The sequence below is a fragment of the Battus philenor genome, unplaced genomic scaffold, assembly GCF_028537555.1.
Source record: "Battus philenor isolate CCGP_79_NKW_IND1 unplaced genomic scaffold, ilBatPhil1.0.hap1 SCAF_29, whole genome shotgun sequence".
In the NCBI taxonomy this organism is placed as follows: domain Eukaryota; kingdom Metazoa; phylum Arthropoda; class Insecta; order Lepidoptera; family Papilionidae; genus Battus; species Battus philenor.
Window position 1 is genome coordinate 2810578 of NW_027181692.1, and position 25860 is coordinate 2836437.

Here is a 25860-nt window from a genome sequence, read left to right on the forward strand (position 1 = left end):
CCACACTACCTATGTGACGTTTTGTCAGTCGTGTGACAGAGATAACGCTCAACGAAGCCGAAATGAGCCGACTGTCTCTTTCCAAAGGTTGATATGCAATATTTATTACTGGGTATTGTAGTTAATATTATGTTTTTTCTTAAGATAATCAGAACACATGCTTGAACAATTAATCAATATTGATCATTGATCATCTCAACATTCCACAGTTTTTTTGTTTTGTGTGTTTGTTTCCTTCCCAACTAAACAACCGAAGAGGGGTTATTTCAGATGAATCCAACTTAGGTTCAAAGATTTTTTTCTTATAAACCAAATAAATTTTTGCTAGCTCTGGTGAACTCCCACCAGTTTATCTTTTCCATATTCTCAAAACTAGAAATGTCAAGATTAAAAAAAAAATCTGAGATACGTCGCTTTTTAAGGTAAAAAAATTTGACAAGTCTCTGATATTCCTAAAATATTATCTACCTACATTGATAGGTTCAAGACGAAGTTTTAGTTCCTCATAACCAAAATTGGATCAATTTCGATGAGAGAGAGAAGGGGGGGGGGGGTATTGCTTTACGAATTGCAAAGTTTTATTTTTTCATGCACAATCTCATCGAGTCTTCCGTGGACCCCAAGGTGTCCATATAGTCCAATTAGATCTGTAGCTCAATTTTTTTAGTAATTCAAACAGGTCAATTTAAATAGGTATCCTCCACATCGCCACAGTGACCAGCCCTGCGCTGTCACCATTCAGCAAATTCCTACGATCGTAACTATGTCGTCGGTCAACCCAGGGGGGGGGGGGGCTGCCCACGTCGCGTCTACAGGCTCGTGTCGCCACTTAAGAACCTTTCAGCTCCAACGGCCAACAGTTACAATGCCACTTCAGACAATTCGATTCAATTCTTCGAGCTACATCCGTGACCTAGGTTATTCTGCAGATATCTTCATTTCTGATTCGATCTCGCAGTGAAACTCCTAGCATAGTCCTATAACATAATATCTTAATAGCCGCCAATAGAGACATCCACAGACACAATTGAAACAAGATGCTGAAAGTTTACCTAAATTTTAGTGACAGTCCAACCTGATGTTACCTATTTGGAAACCAATGGATGTTCACCCCAAGCAGTAGTTCTTCACTATCAAAAGGAGATTAATTTTCTGGAAGTCTGATTTTTTGTCACTTCTATGACCTCGACTAATCTTTCTTGGACCCCTAGGGATGGATCCACCTGCATCATTTTGTTAAACACTGGTCTAAACCAGTGATTTCCAAAGTGGTCTATATCGACCCCTAGGGTTCTATGACAACCTGCAAGGGGTCTACGTCAGCGAAAAACAATTTGGGAGTCCATGAAATGAAAATGGGGGTCCACGATAGTGGATCTCAACACATACACTGATAGTACCTATTTACTTACATCATACTATCTTATAATATCAAAACAGATTAAATTGACGCCAAATTTTGATAATTTATTATTAACATATAACATTAATAACATAATAGCATCAGGTTCATCCTTCTCACTAAAAATATTGACTTATTCCTTATGCTATTTTATTTATAGTTTATATAACATTACGTATATTTTACATAACACACACAAAATTTTATTTTTAGTAGTTTTAATTTAAATTCAATTAATAAATATATACATTAACATGTGTTTTTACTTTAAGTTTTCTAACACTAAACTTCACTACACTTAGAAATTTACAGGAAATCAATATCAGGTAAGTAGGGAAACGGAAAAACATGGCAAGGGGTCTACGACATAAAAAAGTTTGGGGAACTCTGGTCTAAACGATAGAAGAGTTTGGATGAGATATGGGGTCAGGATACTCTCTAGCCTTCGTCAGCCTACTCCTAAGATTGCCACGTCAGTATATCTATTTTTGGGGGAGGCCCATATCTAGATATGGTGATCAGTGGGTGATCAGCTGACATGATGATGATAACCACAGACCTGTGAGAAAACCACATACCTGTGAGTGGCATCATAAAGGCATGGAAACGTTCCTCGTCCTCGCCGAGCTCCACCATGAGGAGTCTACCCAGCGCCGTGTACAGCATGGTGCGACATCGCATCTCAGATGTACCAACGCCGGAGATGCCAAGGAACGGGAAGTGTTCCGCCTGGAAATTTGCATACCTTTGTTCATTGTTATAGGCAGAAGACAGATGTTCTTTCAAAAAACCTGATTTTTATTTCCTTTCATAAAATAATTATTATAAATATTATTTTAGACATTGCATAATTTATATTGTACATTATGAAAATGATAATTTAATGAGAACTAAAATTAAGTTCTAACTTTTTTATTATTATTATTTGGAAGCTTAGTAAAATAAAATTACTCAGGTACAAAATTTGTATATTTGTACGTGTATATATATCATTCCTATTCAAAAATAAATAAATCAATTCCAGATTAAGCATTCACTGCTTCGTGCTCTACTAGGCTGTCATTTATCTATCCAGAGAGCCAGTTTGAAAAAACTTACCGTATGATGAGTCAGCATAAACTGGACCTCCTCGAGCTTTACCAGCTTCCTCACACACGCGTATCCACCACTCAAGTCACTGAGTAGCCCCAGGGTTTTGGAGATTATCTGCTCCGACCCACCCCAGTATTTCAGATTTGTTATGCTGAAAAGAGATGACAAACTATTACGCTGAAAGGAGATAGCATACTGTAATTTTGAAAACATATAGCATACTGTTATGCTGAAAAGAAAGCCTGCTGTAATTTTGAAAAGATACAAACTATTAATCTTTACCATGCTGTCCATCTCTATGCAGTCTTGACACTCTTACATGAATTAGAAAATTTAGAAGACAAACTTCAGCACCAAATAGGCACTTGGAATGGTCACCGACAGATGGCGATAGTAGTCGATTGACACGCGATACTGTTTGAGGATAGTCATAGATCGATATTCTGTGAAACGGGTCAATGTAAATATTATACAATATGGTGCCTAATCATTAGTTTCATAATTAAGTTTTTGTATTAAATACTTTTACCAAATAATTCAAATACATTATAAATATTTTTTTAAAATTTATACTTTTGTGTAGTGTGACATGCTACGAGATTTGTTTTTTTTTTTTCAATTTTGACGCCTCGAGCTCAAAGGTTTCTCTATCAATAGATTAAAAAGAAGTCATTCATAAAGGTTAAAGAACATTATACTTGTAGCGAATCAATCACAATTGTCAAAATGCTTTCGCTTATCTGTCAATCCATCGATCTACGCATGCAAACTCTGTAGGCAGTTGTCAAAACCGCGTCTCACGCCTCAAAATATTGAACAATAAGAATATCGGCGGCTTCAAGTGACGTATGTGTTGTTGTATGTAAATTTGTACTAAATCTTTAGCGCTGTGATTGAATAAGGAATTAAAGACCATCTTACATCAATTCTGAATCAATGTTTAATGTGTACATCTGAGTGGTGAGAGTTTTGTGTAAAAATGATTTCATTTGCATGACTAATAAATTATTACGGCGTTGGTGTATCTGAAGTTTTAGGCATATGACTTGTAAAATAAACTGTCATCTAAGCGTTTAAATTTTTGTGCTTCAGCAGGTTAGGTGTTGTCTCTAAAATTGCCTAATAAACCGATTAAACACCCCACACACTTATTATCTTGGAATACAACAGTCACTCACATCTTGCGCATAAGCACGCTAAGCAGCTGGCTCTCGTCATTAAGTCCCAGGACCTCAGACAGCCGCCGGTAGACCTTGCTATTCTTCTGGACCTGCTCGCCCACGTAGATCTTACGGAACTGCTCGAAGAACGACATCATCGCCAGCTCCAGCTTCTCACAGCCACCCTGCAGACAGTAACCAAAAGTTCTGCGATTATCAAACTGGTTCATAAAAAAAAAACTTTTCAAGTAGTTAAATATCTCTTTATGATTGTTCTACAAGATCTCATAGGCCTTTGCTTTTTAGTCTTAAATCTAAAATTAAAATTATTTCACTAAACAAATTTTATGTAAGGAGTTTTTAGTTCGATTGAAATGTGTGCAACTTGTTTTGTTGACTCATTTACATGGTTGATATAATAATGTATATATGAAATAAACACATTTAAAAAACTTTTAAGTTAAACGGTTTTTTGATACTCATATTGTGGTGGTTGTGGAAAAATATGTACTGTAATGTACTGTATTGTAATCCGTAATGTACTGTAATCCGCCATAATGGAACGGCGTCCATCTTGAATTTTAAATTTTGACATAATCATCGTGTTTTACTAGTGTAGCCCTTTCATTTGATACCCATATTAAGGGGGTTAAGGAAAAATATGTAATCCGCGATTTTGTATCGGCGGCCATCTTAGATTTATAATGTTATTGATTTTATTATACTGTATTGTCATTTAAATTAAATGTGTGTACCAAATTTCAGATCAATCTGACAACGGGAAGGTGCTTAAATTTCAATTTCTAATTTTGACCCAAATTAACAAATTCCGTACAGGTCGAACTAAATAAAACCGTTTAAAATTGTTGAATTACATTAAAAAGAGCAATTGTTGAGTTTCTGGCAGGCTCTTCTCAACAACTCAGTTTTGTGAGAGAATAGTAGCTTACTACTTATGATGTCAAAATAATCCATGATTCAAATGTGCATGTAAAATATCTACTTGAATAAAAACATTTTGTTTATGTCAACCATACTAATTTTTTTAATTTAGCTTCTGTTCACAACACAACTGGTTTGTTCATAAAAAATACAAATACTTAACACATTTTAATAAATTTTATACTTAAAGCTTATTTAAATATTTTAACTGTCTGACATTTTCATTTTACAACTTAATAAACTTTTTAGAACGTAAAAATATTTTTAATATAATAGAGGGATTTCTTAACGACCACTAATTGTCTTTGGACCCTTGTTAGGTTCCGATGGAAATCAATGATTTGAAACCCATCCCTAAATTCACTTTTTTTGTTTTTGCAGCTGACTTCAAAAGCTCTTTTCACGTGAAACTCGATACGTACCCTGGACAACCTGGAGTCTGTGAGATCCATGAGCTGAAGCACCCTGCAGACCAGCTCGCCGTCCATGGCGTCGTTCTCATCACATGTGATGACGGATGCCCTGCCTCCAATAGCTGCTCCTATTATATACACCAGCCACGTCAATTGACCTGCGAGGAAAATTACATATTTAATATTTTTTCTTTTAGACATTAATTACACATTATACACAATATTAATAGTTATTTTTAGTATATATTTGGCGACTATACCATTGGGTGTATAAGTGTTCTTCGTTTATGGAAAAATCTTTCAACCGCACAGGCCGTTCCATTGTGAAATGATTTATCACTAAATATAAGACATGCTAACTCACTATCTATTTTCAAGAAAATGGTTAAGATCTATTTACTAGACCTATAGTTATTTATCCGTTAATTCATTTCTTTTTCTTCCTCTATTTTATTATTTTTTCTGTGGCAAGTGTGATCTAAATAGGAAGAATTTAATATAAAAATTGTAAATGTATAAAATATTATCATTTTTTGTGAAACCACAGTAACAATATTGATTAATTTGAACTGTTTCCTCAAGGAGATCCGCGGCTACAAGCCATAAATAATATTTAGTATTGAAATAGGACATATAGCGGGTAGTCAACATGTACATACAAACATACATACGCAGGGAGGAAATTTGATTGTAAATTAAATTCGAAAACCGTTTCGAATTGTGTGAAACCATTGTGCTTAAATATAAAAGTAATGTTTGTTACATAGGGGGCGCAAGAGTTTTAGTAAGTCTAAAGTAAAAATGTTTGGAAAATACCGGTACAGATGATATGAAACTGAAACCACTATTCTTTTACATAAAGTTATATATATATATATATATATATACATATGAATATATATGTATATATATATATGTATATGTATATATATATATATATATATATATATATATATGTGTGTGTGTGTGTAATATGACAGCAGGTGTAATTAGTGTACTAACCCTGAAGTACTAGGATCTGCTGAGGACGTTGCTCCACGCTGTACTCTGCAGCTGCACGGTCAAAGTGCGCCACGAGCAGCTGGCAGGTCTTGCCGTATTCGCATCGCCCGATCACAGACAGCTGCTCCAGCTGCTGCTGCACCGTGCCCGTGTCGTCCAGCGGATCCTCCAGACCCTCACTGGAAACCGGAAACTTAAATTTATTAATTCACATTTTCATTGACAAGTACAAGTGGCAACTTGTCGAGTTTGTAGTAAGCTCTTCTGAGCTAGTGCAGCGTTGGACGTCCATTTAAAAGGTGGATATATGGTCTTGTTAAGTTCATTAAAAGACACTTGGTACAGGCCACTTCGAATAAGTTCTTTTGTTGTGGATTAAAAATAAACGGTCAGGTAAAGCTCGACCACAAGTAAACAAAACGTAAATGGTAATAAAAAGGTTTACGTCAATTATTAATGTAATTATGAATGAAGACGAGGATATAAAGGCGTGTGAAAGAAGAACGGAACGAAAAGAATGAAAAGAGAGAATTTGTGAGAAAGATAAATAGAAATAAAAAAATATTTACACCCGCATTATAACATCCCTGCCCCAAATAAAGTGGGGGGGAACGAAAGAGAGGTCCCCAAAAACCTGGGCCATAAAAAATAGTTAATTTTGGAAAGATGAGGTTTATGTCCAGCAGTGGACCTCCTATGGCTAAAATATTGATGGCTAGTTATCCACTGTGAACTATCTAAAGCGAACAATTAAGTATGTCATGACAGAAATGTCGTAACAACCAATTTGATAGATACTAAAATGAAATGGAAGAACTGTATTAGTACATAGTAAAATATATCTCAGCTTGTCAGCAGTAGGTCCAAAAAAAGTTTGACAAAGAGGGCGTTAAAGTCAAAGTGATATGCTTTTTTTTAAATTGTATCTTAAGTTGTTGAGTGTAGGGTAGAAACTCGCCTGACGACGACCGCGACGGAGTCTAGTCGCGAGGCGATATAAGCGGCTGTGACGCCCGGAGCGTAAGTCTCCAGCTGGTGGGGCTCCGTGGCCTTCACATATGGCACCGAAGCCACCATACGCTGCCACAGAGACAGCAGGTAGTGCACAGAGTTTGGCGCAAATTGCCACATCTGCAACAAATGCTATCATATTAAAATCAAAGTTTAAGTATGATTACTACGTTAAATTGGTAGTTTTATTAAATTGGTACTTTATGTAAATTAACAATTTACAAGCTGCTATATAAATTTGGTAGTTTATCTAAGTTTGGGACGCACGGTATATTAGTAGTAAATGTAAGCTTGCAACACATACATAATAAATTAGTAGTTTTTGTCAACTGTCACCACACATGATGCTATATTAAATTGATAGTTTATGTAAATTGGTTACTTAAATGGGCGAATGAATGTGTAGTTAGCCAACACACCAACATTTTTTAACAAAAACGTTTAAAGCTTTAACACCCATTTTCAATCACCCTGTATAATGTGACCACTGTAATATGTTAGATTATTTTTTTTATTGGCAATCAAGCTAGTAACTCTTGGCAGTACAAATTCTGTGGTAATATTGAAAACACTCTTTAATGCTATTTTATCATTACATTATCATTAATTTTTAGATAGGTTATACCATACATTAGCTAGCTTTTATACTTATAACCAATCACCCTGTATATAAACTATGTATTATCAAAATTTTTAACCCATGAAAATTTACTTAAATAAGGCCTTTTAGGTCTCAAATTATGTCATTATCGCTGAATACTTTAAAATGTTGAAATACCTGGAGACTTTGAACGGTGAACTTGGCGACCAGCTCGATGAGGCGAGAGTAGTTGTCCACCATGACCAGCTCGCCCAACTGGTAGTTGGACTTGAGGCGTGCAAGCAGCCTGCAGAACTCGTGGTAATTTGTCGGATCTGATAGACCCTGGGAGAAGTAATATATTTTTTTTACATTACTATATGATAGTAGGCATATCCTTAACCTATTTACGTCATATTAAATTCTACAGCAAGGGTCAGCTCCGAATTGTTATTATTATTTGGGTTATTTTATTATTGAAACTATAAGAAAATGAGAGAGATGAAGGAGATGACTTACGTCTATCTTTACTTCTACAGAAGAGAAAGAGAAGGATAGGAGATGGAGAGAGAGAGAGAGAGAGAGAGAGAGCGAGAGAGAGTGAGAGATCAAACTTTCTCTATTTGTTCACGTGTGTGTTTTCACCTTTTTTGTGCCATACATCACCTTAGCTTTACTAAATAATAATTTTTTCCTGTAGTTTTTTTGCATTGCGAAACACTGATCAAAGCAAATAAATAAAATTGAAATTTCTGTAATATTAAAATAACTGCTATTTATTACATGCATATGAATATACATACGGTACATATACCAAAATGTTACATTTTATTTTTGTTTGTCTGTCTGTCTATTTGTTCCGGCTAATCTCTGAAATGGCTGGACCGATTTTGACGGGACTTATACTGAAAGGTAGCTAATTTAAAAAGGAGTAACTTGGGATACTTTAATATCAGAAAAATTTTAAACGCAAAAAAAAACTAAATATTTTTTGCCTATTTCTATGCGGGCACAACTAGTATATATATAAATATGAATGTTTATATGTACATATTGACTAACTGGTTTATGTCCTATTTACATATTAAATGTATCATACAATTTTTATATTCAAGCGAAAAAAAAGATTTAAACTAGTGTCTAGTCCACTTTCGAATTACCCCTTCTTTGGACGTGGGCCCCCCATTGGACCCACAGCTTGGACCTATTTTTATTACACGAGTTATTTTTTTACAAGAGTTCTTTAGCAGCTAAGAACGATGTAAGATAGACAAATAGTATTTGACAAACGTCTGGCATACACACACACACCTGCGTGTTGTCCAGGATCCGAAGTACGCCGGCTGCCAGCCGGTTGAGGAACTTGGCGCGCTCGTTGTTGCTGAACAGGCTGCGGCGTACAGACGCGAGCTGAACGAGGCAGGCGAGCGCCAGCCCCGCTAATGTCCCCACCAGCGTGTGATACAGCTCGAAGAACAGCTCCAAAGTCGACGGCTCCAGGAACGTCGGCCGCCAGGATGTGGGGATCTAGAGATCAGGATTTACATTTTTTTACTCAAGATTAGCGATATTCAAATTTCAGTTTTTATTTATTAGTTTCCCCAAGTCTTCTTCACATACATATAATATCAAAGTTTATCAAGCCTGCCTAATTAACCCCACTAACCCATTTTGGGCGTGGAATTTCGTAAAATACGTTCTTAGCTGACCTCTACTCGGCGAAAGGAACATTCTTATAAAATTTCAAGTCTTATGGCTCCTAAGATATGTGTGTGTGTGTGTGTGTGTGTATATATATATATAGTTACATATATTTGTATTGTTTTGATAGAAATTTGTGTTGTTAGCCCTAAGGCGGAAAGGTAAGTTAACAATATATATATATATATATATATATATATATATATATATATATATATATATGTGTGTGCGACTATTCGATATGAAACGACAACGCGAGGCAATCTACTACTAGCATCATCTATCGGAGCCGCGAATAAAGACTTACATTATTCATTTATTTATTTCTCACTCTTTTTTGTAAAATCTACCTTAATGCCTTTGGGCATTCTCACCAGCTAACTTAAAGTGGTGGAGAGATAATTAGTGGGAAGGTGTCCAAATATTAAAGTTAATTGGTTTCAGTTAATACAGGTCCGATGTGTTTGGATTAATGAAATGGAATCAATTAGATTAATAATTAATACCAAAATTATCGATTTTGCCGAATTGGTAAATCATTCTATAGTCAATGTACTCACTTTTGCAATTACATCTCAAATAATATTAGAAAACTTCCATTACTACATTTAAACAAATTGTTACAGAACGAGTTTCCAGAGGATGTTGGTAGCATTCTTTGCGTACACACACACACAAACACACACACAAACACACAAACACACACACACACACACACACACACTTCTCTGATAGGGTCCTCATATACACTACGGAAATCGGGACGGAGGAGTACAAAGTCACCGGAGGCGTCCCACAGGGGTCAGTACTAGGGCCACTTTTGTGGAACGCTATGTACGATGGACTCCTAAAGAAACATCTACCCAGCGAAACTAAACTCGTCGCATTCGCTGATGATCTAGCAGTCGTTATAGTAGCGAAACACGTGGAGGAAGTGAAGTGGGCATTTGAAAGATCCTTCCAAGTAATCACCCTGTGGATGAGGTCAGTCGGACTAGAACTGGCTGAGCAGAAGACGGAAGCAGTGCTCATTACTGGCAGGAGAGTTGCGGAGACCATCACACTCAATGTCGGCAGCTGTGAAATCGCAACTCAACCAGCTATACGGTACCTTGGAGTAATGATCGACCATAGGCTAAACTTTAAAGATCAGGCTGAGAGAGCAGCAGCGAAAGCGTCTCTGGTGACAGCTAAACTCTGCCGACTCATGCCTAATGTCGGAGGTCCCAAGCAAAACAGAAGGAAGTTATTAGCGTCGGTGACTACGTCAGTGCTTATGTACGGAGTACCCATATGGTCCGATGCACTGAGCAAACAGGAGTCCCGACGGAAAATCGCCTCTGTTTATAGAGTCAGCACTCTACGGGTAGCTAGCGCCTTTCGTACAGTATCGGAGGATGCAGCATGCGTGATAGCAGGTATGGTTCCTGTTGCGCTTCTTGCGGACGAAAGAACTGATCTGTACCGTAGCAAAAAAAGCAAATCAGACCCAACTTCAGCTGAACTTAGAATTCGGGGAGGACTGAAAAGCTTGCAACAGTGGCAATCGTCCTGGGATAAGTCGACGAAAGGAAAATGGACGCGTAAGCTTATACCAAACCTAGAGTCATGGGTGAACCGAGATCATGGAGAGTTGAACTACTACCTGACTCAGATGATATCCGGCCATGGCTGTTACCGAGCGTATCTCCATAGGTTCAAATACGAAGATTCCCCTGACTGTCCTAATTGTGTCGGAATGATTGAAGATGCAGAGCATGTCTTTTTCGTCTGCCCCCGATTTAACGAAGCCAGGAGGTCTTGGGAAGAAGGTGTAGGATGCAAAATCTATCCTGAAACTCTGATAGCTACAATGCTATCCTCGCCTTCGGCCTGGGAACTTACGAGCGCGTACTGTACGACGGTGCTAAAGGAGTTGCGTAAAATAGAGCAAGAGCGGAGGAAGTTGGCCTGAACAGCCACTCTATCAGAGAAAGCTGCGGCTAAATCCCCCCCGCGAAGTAATGCCTAACGGCCATGCCGTGGGGACCAGGGATACCGAAGAGAGAGGATTGTTTTTAGTCGGTATTGATCTAGATCGAGTCCGACATACGGGGCACCAACATCAGGCCCTATGATACGTAAAGGTATTTTTAAACCTCTATTAAAAAAACACACACACACACACACACACACACACACACACACACACACACACACACACACACACACACAAGACAGACGAATTACTCTAAAGCGACACTTGGAATAAGGCAAACAATTGACTTCTTCCAGAAGCACAGAACTGACCTGGACAGTGCAAAGGTCATCAGACGACTCATCGCTGGTGGTGCCTATGAAGTCGAAGGTGAGACAGCTGTGTGCCAGACGGAGTAGTGCTGCCAGCAACGCCTGCTGTCCACCATCGGCAAGCTCCAGAGGTTTACCACGCGCCGCCCCCAGCAGTGAACACGCCAGTCGGAACATCTCGAACAGCTGCGTATCTCTGTAACGATACATGATAATCTTTAGAACATATATAAAGTAACAATTGCATCTTAATATATTTATAACTAGCTGTGCCTGCGAGTTCGTCCGTGTAGTATTTTTTTTAATTCAAGAAGTTTTCTAAAAAAAGTAACCCTAGTTACTCCTCATTACCGTCAAAATCGGTCCAACCATTTTAGAGTTTAGCTAGAACAAACATACAGATAGACAGACTAAAAAATAAAACTTTAGTATATTGTAATATATATATATATGGTATTGATGAAAGGTGTTGAAAAATGGGGAAAATGGAATTGATGGGTAAGGCAGACGAAATGTACAAAGCAATAAAAAGAATGAAAGATCTTGAGATGCATGGAAGAAAAAATAAAATAAAATGTAAAAAAATTAATGAAAAGAAAATAAAAGTCCCTAACCCATAAATCAGTTAGGGGTACAAGAGGCACCTAATAGCGGGGGCCTTCAATAAAAACTATTTAAGGATTTGGAGTCTGTCCATTGCCAAGGTGGACAAGACTACCTAGTTCAGATAATATAAACACTCAGGACGCAGGCCGCTTCCAAGTGATCCTTTTTTAAATCTATGGGGGAGACATATATTCAGTAATGAACATTCATAAATAGTGATGACGAACCTAAACGAGGAGGCGATCTTTCTATGCTTGGCGAGTGAGCGGCTGGCATCTGCTTCCGACACCTGGTTCATTTCCATCACCAGCTGCGATAACAGCTGTACACCGATAGTGCACATTTCAGCTGGACCCTGTAATAGTGTGAATTATATATTATTAAACAAATTTACTTTTTCTTTTAATTATTATAATTATCAGTGATTATGATTAACTTTAGTATCATATATTTTATTAAAGTTTATTTACATACTTGTAGGTAGTGATGTAATGTTGGTACCGTTAAAAGTAGTTTTGGTACCTTTTTGACTACCTTACTGTCTTTAGTTCAAAAATTAATAGTTTGGCTAGAATGTGGTAATACATACTGTAGTCTTATCAAGGTTATATTGAAGTACATATACTATTACAACTATTTTATAAATAACACAAATTGTACTATAAAGCAATGCTGTTAAAAAAATTGTATGTTTGCAGGGCCAAATCGGACTGGTTATAGAATGCAATCAGGTCCGCTTATATTTTGTATCTGTTAAATTTTAAAATACCACCCATCATTTAGATTTCAATCTGTCTTAGTTGGACCTGACCATGGAGCATGATCGCTTGCTGTCCCCGTACAGATAAGAACTGATGAAGCAGAATTGAAGGGAAAATTATTATAGTATAGCTTCTCTTATGGAAGATAATGAAAGCCGTATCAATTTCTTCCAATTTTGCAAAAATAATTGAGGTTAGGTAAATAGAAGATAAATAATGTATAAATTCTTTGTCTACTGCAGACATAGGCTTCCCCCAAAGATATCTATGAAGGAATATACCATAATCACTATGTTTGGCAGAAGGGTTGGCATATGCATTGTGGTATTATAGTACTTAGAGAATATTGCTGCCAAATTTCTGGCAACTTTTTTGTGAGCAGTGGCAATCCTATATAATATCAAGTCCCAGTTCTCTACTGCTACACTACCATTGATCACAAAAAAATCTTCAAATTAATACTTATATCTGAACATGGAGATATAAACTGCCTTCCACGAGCTATTATACCTTGTGTTATAATATGTTCACAAAATAATGTTAACCCTTAATAAATAAAGTTTGACATTTGAATATAAAAAACGGTTCACCTGCAGAAAGCTGGATATGTCATTCATCACATTGTGGAACACGTATTCTTCTTTCACCATGTCGAACCATCCCAGCTTCGTGATGCGAGCGAACAAGGAGACCAGTGACTGGAAAACATATTTTTAATATATTGGTTATGTGTATAAAAGTTTTTAATAGGTGATTGTATAGCTTTGGGCGGTGCATTTTATTGCACGACTACTGCTGCATGGCGGAAGTAGCTATATATTGGTCCTTATCTTACTTAGGATGGACTTTAGCAAAATAACGCCTAAATCCATTAGGTATATATAAGCAGTAAATAAATATTAAATCTTTAAATACCTGCACAACAAAGTTCGCCAGCTTCGGTCGTGTTCCCAAATAATTGAGGACATAGTTTCTTATATCCAGACGCTGCTGAACCGATAGACTTGTGGTTGATCTGCAGAAACAATGAATATGTGTATATACATGTATACTTAATTTGACTTTTGAAATGTATATATTAGAACGCATATTTCAAACGGCTTCAATAGATGGCGCTAGTAGATTGGCTCCCGCTACAGTTTGACATGCAAAGCAGGCCTCCGTCATAGATATCTATGGAGAGATATATACTATAATCGCCATATTTGGCAAGTTTTGCGATCGCAATGTGGTAATATGGTACGCTGAAGACTCTCCTACTCATCCTCTAGAAACGTCTTAGCAGTGGAAAGCCTATGTAATTAATGCAGTGTAGATAATATAATACTGAATCTTAGGAATCGAAGGAGCATGGTCGTGTAAGCTTGCTGTTTGGCTCCAGGTCTGAAGTAAAAGACCACGTTTTAATGCAGTCATCACTGGTAACATATTGGCTTTAGATCTTATACTCAAGACTGAAAGATATTGTACGAGAAGATATTTCGTATATTTCTGAACGCTGCCCAACCGATTTTAAGTCCACAAACCTCTTTCTAAAGTTGGATTTAGCTAGTTTGATATTTTAAATATGCCTGCAACTGATTTTGCAATAGGCACGACATGTACATTTTAATGAACGTCATGCTAATTTCAACCATCGATTTTCTTTCGACCTCCTAGAGATATCTCTTATATATTACACCAATACCTCACTTTGCGTCTTGGTAACGTTCCAAAAAAATACGACGCAAATTGAAACGATGCAAAGTGAATTAAGATTTTCTATAGCAAACCATGTAAAGATCGAAGATAGGTTCCAGGGTTACGAAAATAATATTTTTTAGTAAGAAAATTGAACAAAGTATACAATTAAAAAAAAAACAAAAATAACTCTGCCAAAAAATAAATTAGAAAAATATTTACCTTCTTTGTAACCAGAAACAACACGTAAAAATGTATATAAATTTATTATTCTCTTTAAAAAAAAACACAACACACTACATTACAACAAACTGAACTCTAAAATTTGCAAAACAACGTGAAAATAAAACTGTATTCAAATTGCGTTGATTTTTAGTCAGAAAGGGAATCCCCGAGTTTTGATGGCATGGTGCAATTAGAAACAGAAGTGTTGCCATCTTTAAGAAAAAAAATAAAATTTCAAAAAAATAAAGATTTGAATCCAAAACAACACAACCTCGAAAATCTAACGACGCACAGTGAAAATTAGTACTAATTAAGCAGCGACGCAACTTCGAAAAAAAAAACGCAAAACGAAACGACGCAAAGCGAGGTATTGGTGTACTAATAAAAAAAATTAAAAAAAAATGTTAAATATGACAGCTTACCTGCTAAGCAATTTAGCTAATGTCGTAGCAGCCAAAAGCTGCGAGTAACTGGAATTTGCTCGCTCCAACAACGCCTGGCATTTGCTGAGGGTATCTGGTGACTCCTAGATGACAAATGCAAAGGTTTTTTTTTTTAATAATCACATTATATAATAATACATTGATGGTATAAAAAACAACATACGATGGATTACACGTTATTTAAGATCTGAGATTGGTGATATTGGTAATTTGGTCGACCTATTTTATCCTATTTTTGATAATACCTTTGAATTTGTACGATCAAATATTAGTATATCAGTCATTAATATATAAATTCGTACATTTTATCTTCCAGCACAAAAACTCACGAAAACCGAGACCTTGGGGGTCTTTTCGATCTCCTAAAGCAATTATCGTGTTACCTACCTACCTAATTATTTATTTTTGATTATCAATTTCCTCTATTTAGCCACTTCCGCACATACAGTGGTAGTCGTGCAACAAAGTGCACCGCCCGCCAGCCCGCTGATAAATGCGTATGCAGCAAACAATGCGAATCACACAACCGCCACCACCAAATTACTCAACACGTGTTTCACCCCTCCACGAGGAATCTTCAGGAGTTATGTTACACCGATTAGTGCCAAACACAGAGTCCTTTCGTAATAAATAGTGGTCCTTTTCTTACTTAGGATGGACTTCCGCAAGGTAACGCCTGATTCCATTAAATATCAATTTCCTTTTTTTACTGATTTCCTTGTAATTATTATAAAATACAGTCGTAATTAATATTAAAAATTGATTCTCTTGTTAATAAGTCAAGATCGCGGGAAGACGGTGTATGTGGGCAACCCAAGATCGTTCATCGATGCGATTTTTGGAGAAGACATATGCCTTGAAATGGGCACCTTTCTGCCGGCATGCTGATATTACTAACAAATGAACATATAAATTGATTGTCCCCAAGTATATCACTATAGTATATCAAAAATACTTTTATACAGGGTGACGATGGACTTGCGATCGTAAGTCGTCGGGTTCGATTTCAGATGTACAATTTTATTAATTTCCCACTGTGCATTAATTATTTAGGATTGCTACTGCTCACAAACATGTCTTCAAAGGCAGCAGCGTCCTCTGTGTACTATAATACCGCACTGCGATCGCCAACCAGCTTGCCATGGCGATTATGGTATATCCCCTATACGTATCGTGGGAGACATACGCCTGTGCATCTATTAGCTGTCGTGATGATGAATATATGTTTAATGGAATCAGGCGTTACCTTGCGAAGTCTAAGTAAGAAAAGGATCAATATTTAGCCACTTCCGCACATGCAGTGGTAGTCGTGCAACAAAGTGCACCGCCCGCCAGCCCGCTGATAAATGCGTAGGCGGCAAACAATGCAAATCACACAACCGCCACCGCCAAATTACTCAACACGTGTTTCACCCCTCCACGGGGCATCTTCAGGAGTTATGTTACACCGATTAGTGCCAAACACAGAGTATTCAAAGGCGACAGCGTCCTCTGTGTACTATAATACCACACTGCGATCGCCAACTCTCCTGCCATGGCGATTATGATATATCCCCCATAAGTATCGGCGGACACATATGCCTGGGCATCTATCAGCTGTCGTGATGATGAATATGTGTTGACTTATTATTGTAATGAATTGATTCTGATCATGTTTGTGATAATTGGCGAAAGCAGGGTGCGTCAGGCCTGGTCATGTGATGACAATAATAATAGTTGCTGTGTCTCTAACCATCAAAACTGATGAGAGATTATTTCACCTTTTTCTCCTTACATATCTTTAGGAGAGGCATACGAGGCCCTGCTGTAGGCGTGTACGGGCCGAAAAGACGACGAAGATCATGACCCTTTAAAGTTGTTTTTACTTTACAATATTTTTCTAATTATAAGCTTCAATCTAACTATAATTTAAAACTAATGATATCAAATATTACTTCCTTGATAGATTAAAAGTAAACATATTTGTAATATTATCTATAAAACAACAATCAAACTGTCATCCTATCGTATTTTTTTACATTCGATAATATACATAGGGACATCTGTTTACATTTAAAAAATATTTTATATTAAATTTAAATTTATTATAAGTCCTTATTGTCTTTTCGTATTATAAGGGATTTAATTAAATTTATCATTATTATTATATAAATAAAACGAATATTGTTATATAATTAAATAAATAACATATCTATAAAACCAGGGATGACCAACATGCGGTCCGTATACATGCTTACGCGGTCCGCCAAGTATTTCTAAAATTAAATTCATTTAATACATTTTCTCTAACATATGTTGTTATAAAATAAATTATAATAATATGGTAGTACATACTAAACCAAAACAATTAATCAAAAATGACCAAAGATCAAGACTGAGTGATCCTCGATCAAAAAGCTGCATCAATTACATCAGCTTGTATCAAAAAACAGTGCCAAAAATTTTCATTACAAATTTCAAATAATTTCGTTTTTATGTTCTTTTGATGTGTGTTTTTACATTTTGCATTAAAATTTATACTTGGAATATCTACTTTTATTTTAACTCTGATATTTATTTTTAATATACTATTGTAAATTATTAACATGTGTAACTTTTTGTGGCGCCAAAAAAATTAATTTGGCCTGTTGATTAAAAAGGTTGTTCACCCCTGTACTAAATAGTTGTTGTAAAATTAACATTAACCTGGCAACATTGTTATATTTTCTTCTTAATCCTATGATCGGTTTGTACCTATGTAATATTTTTATTATTAATTCAATTAATCTCAAAATATACAAACTTGTTTCTTGAAATGATATAATGGCGCAAACATTTCTATCTACATATATGTATTTTATACAAAATATTATTATTTTTTTAAAGTAAATAATTGGCTATCAATGGCCTCTCCATAGATTTTCAATAAGGCCTGTTCCGACTTGCCTCTAACGTCTTTGAATGCTCCATTAAATGACTTTAAAAAAAGTCAACTGTCTTATTGTTTAGAAGGACTATTCCTGTACATTCTTCTAGCGTCAAAGCCATAATATAAGCGCCATTTAAAGTACAGTTGTGTACATGTTATTTTAAATGTCGAATGTGGCTATCAATTGAACTACATCATCATTTCATGATCTTCACTTCTAGACACAGGTCTCTCCCATAGATTTCAGGAAACTATTGTCAAGGACTCTTTATTAAACTATATTTGTATAGTGCAACTGTTTAGTTCCTCTTAGCAGAACTGCCTTCCGAACCGGTGGTAGCTTCTTGAATAACTATGGCGACAATTTATGTTCATTGACAATTCCAAAACAGCTGGTGGCCTATTAGTATAAATAATATTTTGATTGATTGGCTGAAAGTGATCTGCACCCAACATCGTCACCGACAAGAACCTTAAAATGGTTGTCCACCTTGTTATATACATCCTGAAATAGTCAAGTAAATCCTGGATTAGCGAGGAAACGACTGGTTGGAACTGGCCCGCATCCAGCATCTCCTAAAGACCTCAACAAGGTCATCTGTCCACATCAGTGGACGTGCTACGCTGCGTTTGCTGGTCTGTGGTCTCCATTTCAAAACCTTAATGTTCCAGTGGAAGTCCATCATGCGCGCCATGTAGCTGTTGGTGTCTTGATGATCTCCTCATTCCTAAACCCTCAGTATAGCCCTCTCCATTGATCGTTGAGGGACTGTGAGCTTACCAAAGCAAGAGACTGGTCCCTGGTCTCAGAACCATGAAGCCCCACGATGGAATCAGACGAAAAGAATAAAAAAAAAGGTGTATCATGCAAGAGGAGAATTAAATATAAGAAGTAACTGAAATATAAAGTCCCTGTCCCTTGTGAAACAGGAGTGAATGAAAGGACTCCAATAACAGGAGCCATAACAAAATCATCGACCCAGAGAGATGACCTCATAAACCATTGTAATTTATTTACTATGTGTTCTATATAAATAAATAAAGTAAAATTTACCTGAAAAGCCACAACCGCTTTCTCCGCTTGATCCCTGACATTGGGATCCTGGGACTCGTACAACTGTTTGCACAGTATCTCTATCTGACACACCTCCTGCGAACATCAGGATTGTTAAAAAAAATTATCACACAAAGTCACATGAAATTATAATTCACCCCCTATGAATCTCCAAGTTATTTTGAATCTCACATTACAATTCAAATTACACAGATAATGAAAACTTTTATTTATTTATTTATTTTATTTATAATGTACACTCTAGAATACATTTAAAGTTTCATGATAATAAATAAAGAGTACAATGGGTGGTCTTATCACACGAGGCAATCTCTTACAGACGACCATAGTATGGAAAAGGCAGAAGTATAAATAACGATAGTTCATTATATATATATATATGTATATATATATATACATATATGTGTGTATATATATGTATATGTGTATATATGTATGTATATATATATATACATATAAATATTTAGCAGCCGAAAGTTTGGTACAGTCAATTTTTCACGATTCTTTTAAATACTCTTGCTTATAAATACTCAGAACGTCCCCAATTTTTTAGAATTTATAATAATTATTGTAAATGTACAAAATGTTATCATAAACATATTGTGGGACCTCTGTGTAGAATATTGACCTCTTTAAACCTTTTATATATTTGTATATATTTGTGTGTGGGTATGTATAAAAATTTGTACATTAATACAAATAAAAATTAATATTAAGTATAAAGCAAAATAAAATAATTACTTCATTTCTCACATTCCAATAATTTTACATTTATTAAATTAAAGATAAAGTAAATATTGAGGTCATTGTGAGATTAAATTATGGTATTATAATTATACTAAGAATTAGCATAAAACAAATTGCATTTATAACATGTCTATGAAATATGTGTTTTATAACTAGATTTTAGATAAGTGTCTATAAAAACTTAGATCTTGAATTTACTGTTTATAATATTTAGTTACAAAATACTGACAATATTAAAACAATTTTTTATAGATATTCAGCCTTTGTAGGGGTAGCATACTTGTTAACAATTGGTTCTTTTGTATGCGAGACACGGGTTATGTAACATATGACTCCACATGAAACATTCACGTACATTTAATTTAAAATTTATATGTACTTTTGAACGATATTCCATATTAATACCCTGTATTTTTCATTTATAAATAACTCTAATTTTGTAACTTTTTAAATTTCCATCAATGTCACCTAAATATTTATTATTAAAGATTATCATCTAATAAATTCACTAAACAAACACTTGTGAAAAAAATCAAATAGTATGAAGGATTTTGTGATAAAAAAGCGTGGAAATTAATTACTAGACCACTGAATTAAAGACCCATTCTCCACAAAAACCCGTCTGAGTTTGTTGTGAGCTCCTTTTAAATCATGGTGTGTTTGGAACCATCATAGCTTTAAGTTGAATGATACCATTATAGGTAGGATAAATTTTACCCTAGCTTCTTCATAATTGGGTTTCTCTGGAATTCTTCTCATAACAGCATATACCGTAAATAATCATATGTGGACAATGATGTAAATAAATGAACAGTTTTTTTCACTGCCCTCCTTTTTGGGGTCCTTTCTTTCTCCTTTCATCTATGACAGGGCTAACGAAGCATTCTTTCCAGTATTCTGTTCTTCAGTTTTTTTCTTCCATCCATTATAATCTCGCATTATCTCTTATTTCTTCCTTCACAGTATCTTTCACTCTATTATACTTTTATTTACATTCTATTCATACATTGACTTCTATCCACCACCAAATTCGTCCCACTATTATTTTTTTTTATTATTTACATTTTTAATATGAACAGTTTAAAAGCTGAAGCTAAGTTCCGAAGCTTACTACTAAATTTAATATTAATAATATACAGGATGATTAGTCATAGGTGTGAATGCTTTATATCGGTGAATATACAGTTTATTTGTTGCCAACTAATGTATAGGGTGTACCCTATACAAAAATTAACTGTTTCAAAAACAACAAATAATGTAATAATAATCTAGTAAAAACAAATTGAACCAGAAACAAAATGAATTATTGTTTACTATCTCTCCCTGCAGGCTTCATACTGCCAGAATTTTTTTGCTATCGCATTTGAATAAAGCATCAGTGATCACAATATACAGGCTGATTGGAAAAAGCTTTTTAGGATTTAAAGATTTTTACTGACATATGTGCTATACTATCATTTAAAGCCTTTAAACTTCTGACCAATTAACTTTGTCATCTGTGAATTTAATATAGTGTGACTTTTATTTTCAAATATATTTATTGAAGTAGAACTAGTAGTACAGGTTCCAATAATTAATATATATTATCAATTATGAATTACTAGATGTATCTGTTCAAGCGATGCTGTTTTGTGCATCTAAAAAAATCTGAACAGAGGAAGTTTTGATACTTCAAACATAAATTGATCAAAAAAAATCTTTCAAAAACCTTTCTGGGAAAATGCGTAATAATCAAATTTCAAGGGCTACTGTATATGTAGTAGCATTTGTTAAAAGCAGTTCAAAATGTATTTGTGATATTTGTTAACACCATTTTTTATTAAAAATAGAGCAGAACAAAATGAAAACATGAGGGAACACAAATATTTTTTTTAGTCAAGTATAGACGAAGCATTAACCTTTGTCTGGCTTGTTCTTAAGTGAAGATGTGGTCTACAATGCTACATGCTTGAAGACCCCTGTTGTTCCATACCTTAACTGTTTGCACAACATTATAAAAACAATATCAAAATGTATAGTGAAGGTTAAAGGAATTTCAACCTTGTATGGATGTCTTCAATCCATGACTCTTGTTGTATGTTAGAAGGAGATGGAGGAATGATTAAATGTAATTCCAACACACATTCTTCTAAATGCAGTCTGATAAACAGAAGAACACTGATAAACTGGCAACTTTTCCACAATTCTTCAAGCGCCCTAATGCATTGTTACCAGTGAAACTTTTGGCTTATCTTATTATAATATATAAGTATGCCATGCATTAAGGGTCCATAGTAAATAGAAAGACACCTCAATTATCTTGAAGAACTAAGGAATGTACTTTGTGAGTATTTACAATACCAATTTGCACCAATTTCTAAAAGAATGTGCAATGTAAGATTTGTATGATAACTAGACTTCATATAGATTCACCAACCATGGTTTTAGGGCATTTGTAGCTTCTACCATGAAATCCACTAGATGTTACATGAAATTACTTTTAACCACTCATGTATTTTTTTTCCATTTAAAATACATATATTAATAATCTAAAATTAAAATTCGTAACTTATTTCAAAGCTTAAAACTTAACTTTGTAAGTTATTGCACAACCGAGTTGAACTACTTATTTGACATAAATAAGATAAACGAAAATGTTGCAATACTAATACTGTGAGCATTTGCAAAGAAAAATGTAAAATTGAACTGATTATGAATGGAGAACAGGTGAGAAGATGACAAAGAAGATTTATACACATATTTACAATATTTAATTCTTATGTGATTCAATTATATGACTATTCAGGCAAGACCTGACCAGTCCTTTTCCCCACTGTTGGACAAATATGGTCTCATTGGTTTATGCACTTATCATTAAAACTTCATCCTAAAAAGCTTGAATGTTTGATACGTGTGGGCTATCAAGTCTACTGCATGGTTGCCAAACATGTATTTTTTTATGGTCCCCGCTATTGGAGGTCTCTCGTACCCCTATCTTTGGAAGGACAGGATCATATTTCATTTAATATATTTTTTTCACATTCCTTTCATTTGCACACTTTTCTTCCATTCTTCTTATAATCTTTTGTACTTCATGTTTCTTTCCACATTTCGTCTGCCTTTCTCTTTAAGTAATAGGATGTGTTACATGGTCTTATAATAAAGTGGGGATGTGCTGGGTGCATTGCACTATAGAGGCAAAATTTGAACACTGTTAATGAAATGGAATGAAACAGAGATTTATTTTTATATATAAAGTGCATCACACATAAAACAAGTCTTTCTCTAATTAAAGTTGATTCATGTAAACCTTAAAATTTGAGTTAAAGTTTAATAACAATTAAATAGATACTATTTTTATTTTAAAACATAATCACCATGTAAATAACATTAAATATTAGAGATTACAATAATAAGTTTACAAATACCATTAAATTAAAAAAATCCTATTATGTTTTGAAATAAGAAATTATAAGATTTTTAAATGATAACAGAGCTTGGGAATAAATTGTTCTACCGCTGTATAACAGATATTGTATAAATGTACACAAAAAATAAACTCATTTCAGTAAGTTCTCTTGGGGTCTTCTCAGATTTGGAAATGGAGTTCATACTGTTTCTAGTTTCAAATTGGAATCTTTTGGTATACTATGCTATTTAAGAAGAGTTCAATTTGATTCTAGTCAGTATCAATTTTGGCCCCTTATGGTATTCTTCTCATGTATTTTGTTTGTTTTAACAACTTTATTTATGCTATGCCCCACTTACGCCTTACTAAAATTCTTGCAAATTGCTATGTAACATATATAATTTTTATACTAAAGTGAAAGTTAAACCGGGGGGGTCCATTTTTGAATTGGTCCCCTGAACAATCAAATTGCCCACCTGTGGGGTATGGTCCCCACATTAGGGAGCTGCTGTAAATAACCCTATGTTATAAATATGAATAAATATCTAATAGTCAGAAAAGACTAACAAAAGAAAGACTAACAAAATATAGTCAGCTCTTTCTTATAGATAAATTTACAAAAGAAACTATTTTCAGTGTATATTGGTTCACATATATATATATATATGTATTTTGACGTCCCACTCAAACAAACACACCTATTTATTAATTTGCCATTCTAGGTTTTGTATATCAAGTCAAATCTTCAACTTTAAGGGCATTTATATTTAATTCTCAAAAACTATGGGATGAACGGATCTCGTACGCTCACAACTAAACATGCAGAGTTAAAAATATATTAAATAAAAACTAAGATTGCTTATTTCTTGTTTATGAATATGTTTAAATAATTGAAAAAATATAATAATGAAAGAGTTTGAAATATATTATGAAAAATATTAAAACGGAAACAGATTTAAAACATTTACATTATCACACGGGGGATTTAAATCTCTTATTATAATCTTAATTATAGTCAGTTCCAACTTATCTTTCTGTTCAAACAATATTTACAGTTATGATATTTTTTATCTAAGTAAAATATAATTTAGCTAGTACATATCTCAAATTATTAATGTAATATTTACTGAAATGACCCAAGTCATAAGCAACTCTAGTTACAGGAAATAACCAAATCACTTGTAAATATTATTTTAAATCTTCTTAGTGGATTGTCAAAAGTTATTGATTATATTTGAAAAAGATATATATGTTGATAAAGTTGAAATTATAATTAAAATATTAATAAATAATGAAAATGGACATTTTAAAATTATGTTTATATATGAGTATCTAAATAGAAAGTTCAATTGCGATGTGATTTATGTCGAAAATATTTCAGACATTTCAGATATTCTTTCAAGGGTATCTCTGTGTCAACAGTGTTTTGAAATATAACCAAAAAGCCGGTATATTTAACTGTTTTCATCGTACTGTTAAAATTGTGTTCAATAAATCATAGCTTCCAGCGGAAGTTAGCAGTAAAATATTATCGAAAAACTCGAATTAGGGGCTCCAATACGCGGTACAAAGTACCAAAATTTTATTATTGTCAAAACTTAAAAGGTATAAAAGTATAAACATTTATAATTCAGTATATTTATTATTATATAACTATGAATGTGTTTGTTTGTAAATTTTATTTTAATTCTGTTATATTCTCATAAAAAACGCAATATTTTGGTACTCACCTGTTCTTCAGCCATCTTTGTTATTTTCTCGCATTTGGAATGACGTTTCGTTCTAAAGTAAAACTGATTATCAATATTTGTTAAACAAAAAGTGAAACATTGCAAACTTTATTAAATATATTTATTTTCCTTTATCATTTAAAATATTTCATAACATAATCAAATATTGCCTAACCCTTTAACAATTTTTGTATTTTACATAAAATTTGGTAGAGACAATAAATGTCTACTGGAATTTATTTTATGCCATAACAGTTTAAGACAAATAATTTATGTTAAAATCATTTTAAAATTGTCAAACAAATTTAAATTTTTGCTTCATTAGACACGCTTTAATTGTATACACAGACGTGTTAATTACTCTAAAGATTTATAAATCATTGGAGTAATTAATTATATATTTTTGAGTTAATCTTTTTAACGACCTTAATAAATAATTAAATACAATAATGGAATGCATATTTGCCTAAAATTTTTATTAAATAAAAATGGAGGCGTAATGTTAATGTCGGAATAAAAGAAATATTAAGAATTTACTGCTAGCAGGGTATAAGTTATATACGTATCGGCTTTTGGCCATTCTTTAGACACTCCGGAATGAATATCTGTCAGTCAATAATGAACAAAAAAAGGTAGATAAATTAACAAAATGAATTATTTCAATGGCTTACCTTCATATATATGTATAAATTTTGTGGTTTCACT

General features: G+C 34.3%; 1 protein-coding gene across 1 annotated transcript in view; it reads right to left on the minus strand.

Annotated features, from left to right (window-relative positions):
* Positions 1–25189, minus strand: part of Ranbp16 (Ran-binding protein 16) — a 35542-nt gene extending 10353 nt beyond the window's left edge. The window contains exons 1-15 of the mRNA XM_068769730.1: positions 25156–25189; positions 19270–19365; positions 15287–15390; positions 13875–13974; positions 13550–13657; positions 12426–12553; positions 11593–11788; positions 8914–9129; positions 7801–7947; positions 6970–7142; positions 6012–6190; positions 5019–5167; positions 3673–3839; positions 2501–2645; positions 1981–2131 (exon numbers count right to left, since the gene is read on the minus strand). Of these exons, the coding sequence (XP_068625831.1) occupies positions 1981–2131; positions 2501–2645; positions 3673–3839; positions 5019–5167; positions 6012–6190; positions 6970–7142; positions 7801–7947; positions 8914–9129; positions 11593–11788; positions 12426–12553; positions 13550–13657; positions 13875–13974; positions 15287–15390; positions 19270–19365; positions 25156–25170 (2074 nt within the window). The 5' untranslated portion in view covers positions 25171–25189. The remainder of the gene's footprint in view (positions 1–1980; positions 2132–2500; positions 2646–3672; positions 3840–5018; positions 5168–6011; positions 6191–6969; positions 7143–7800; positions 7948–8913; positions 9130–11592; positions 11789–12425; positions 12554–13549; positions 13658–13874; positions 13975–15286; positions 15391–19269; positions 19366–25155) is intronic.
* Positions 25190–25860: the final 671 nt, after the last annotated feature.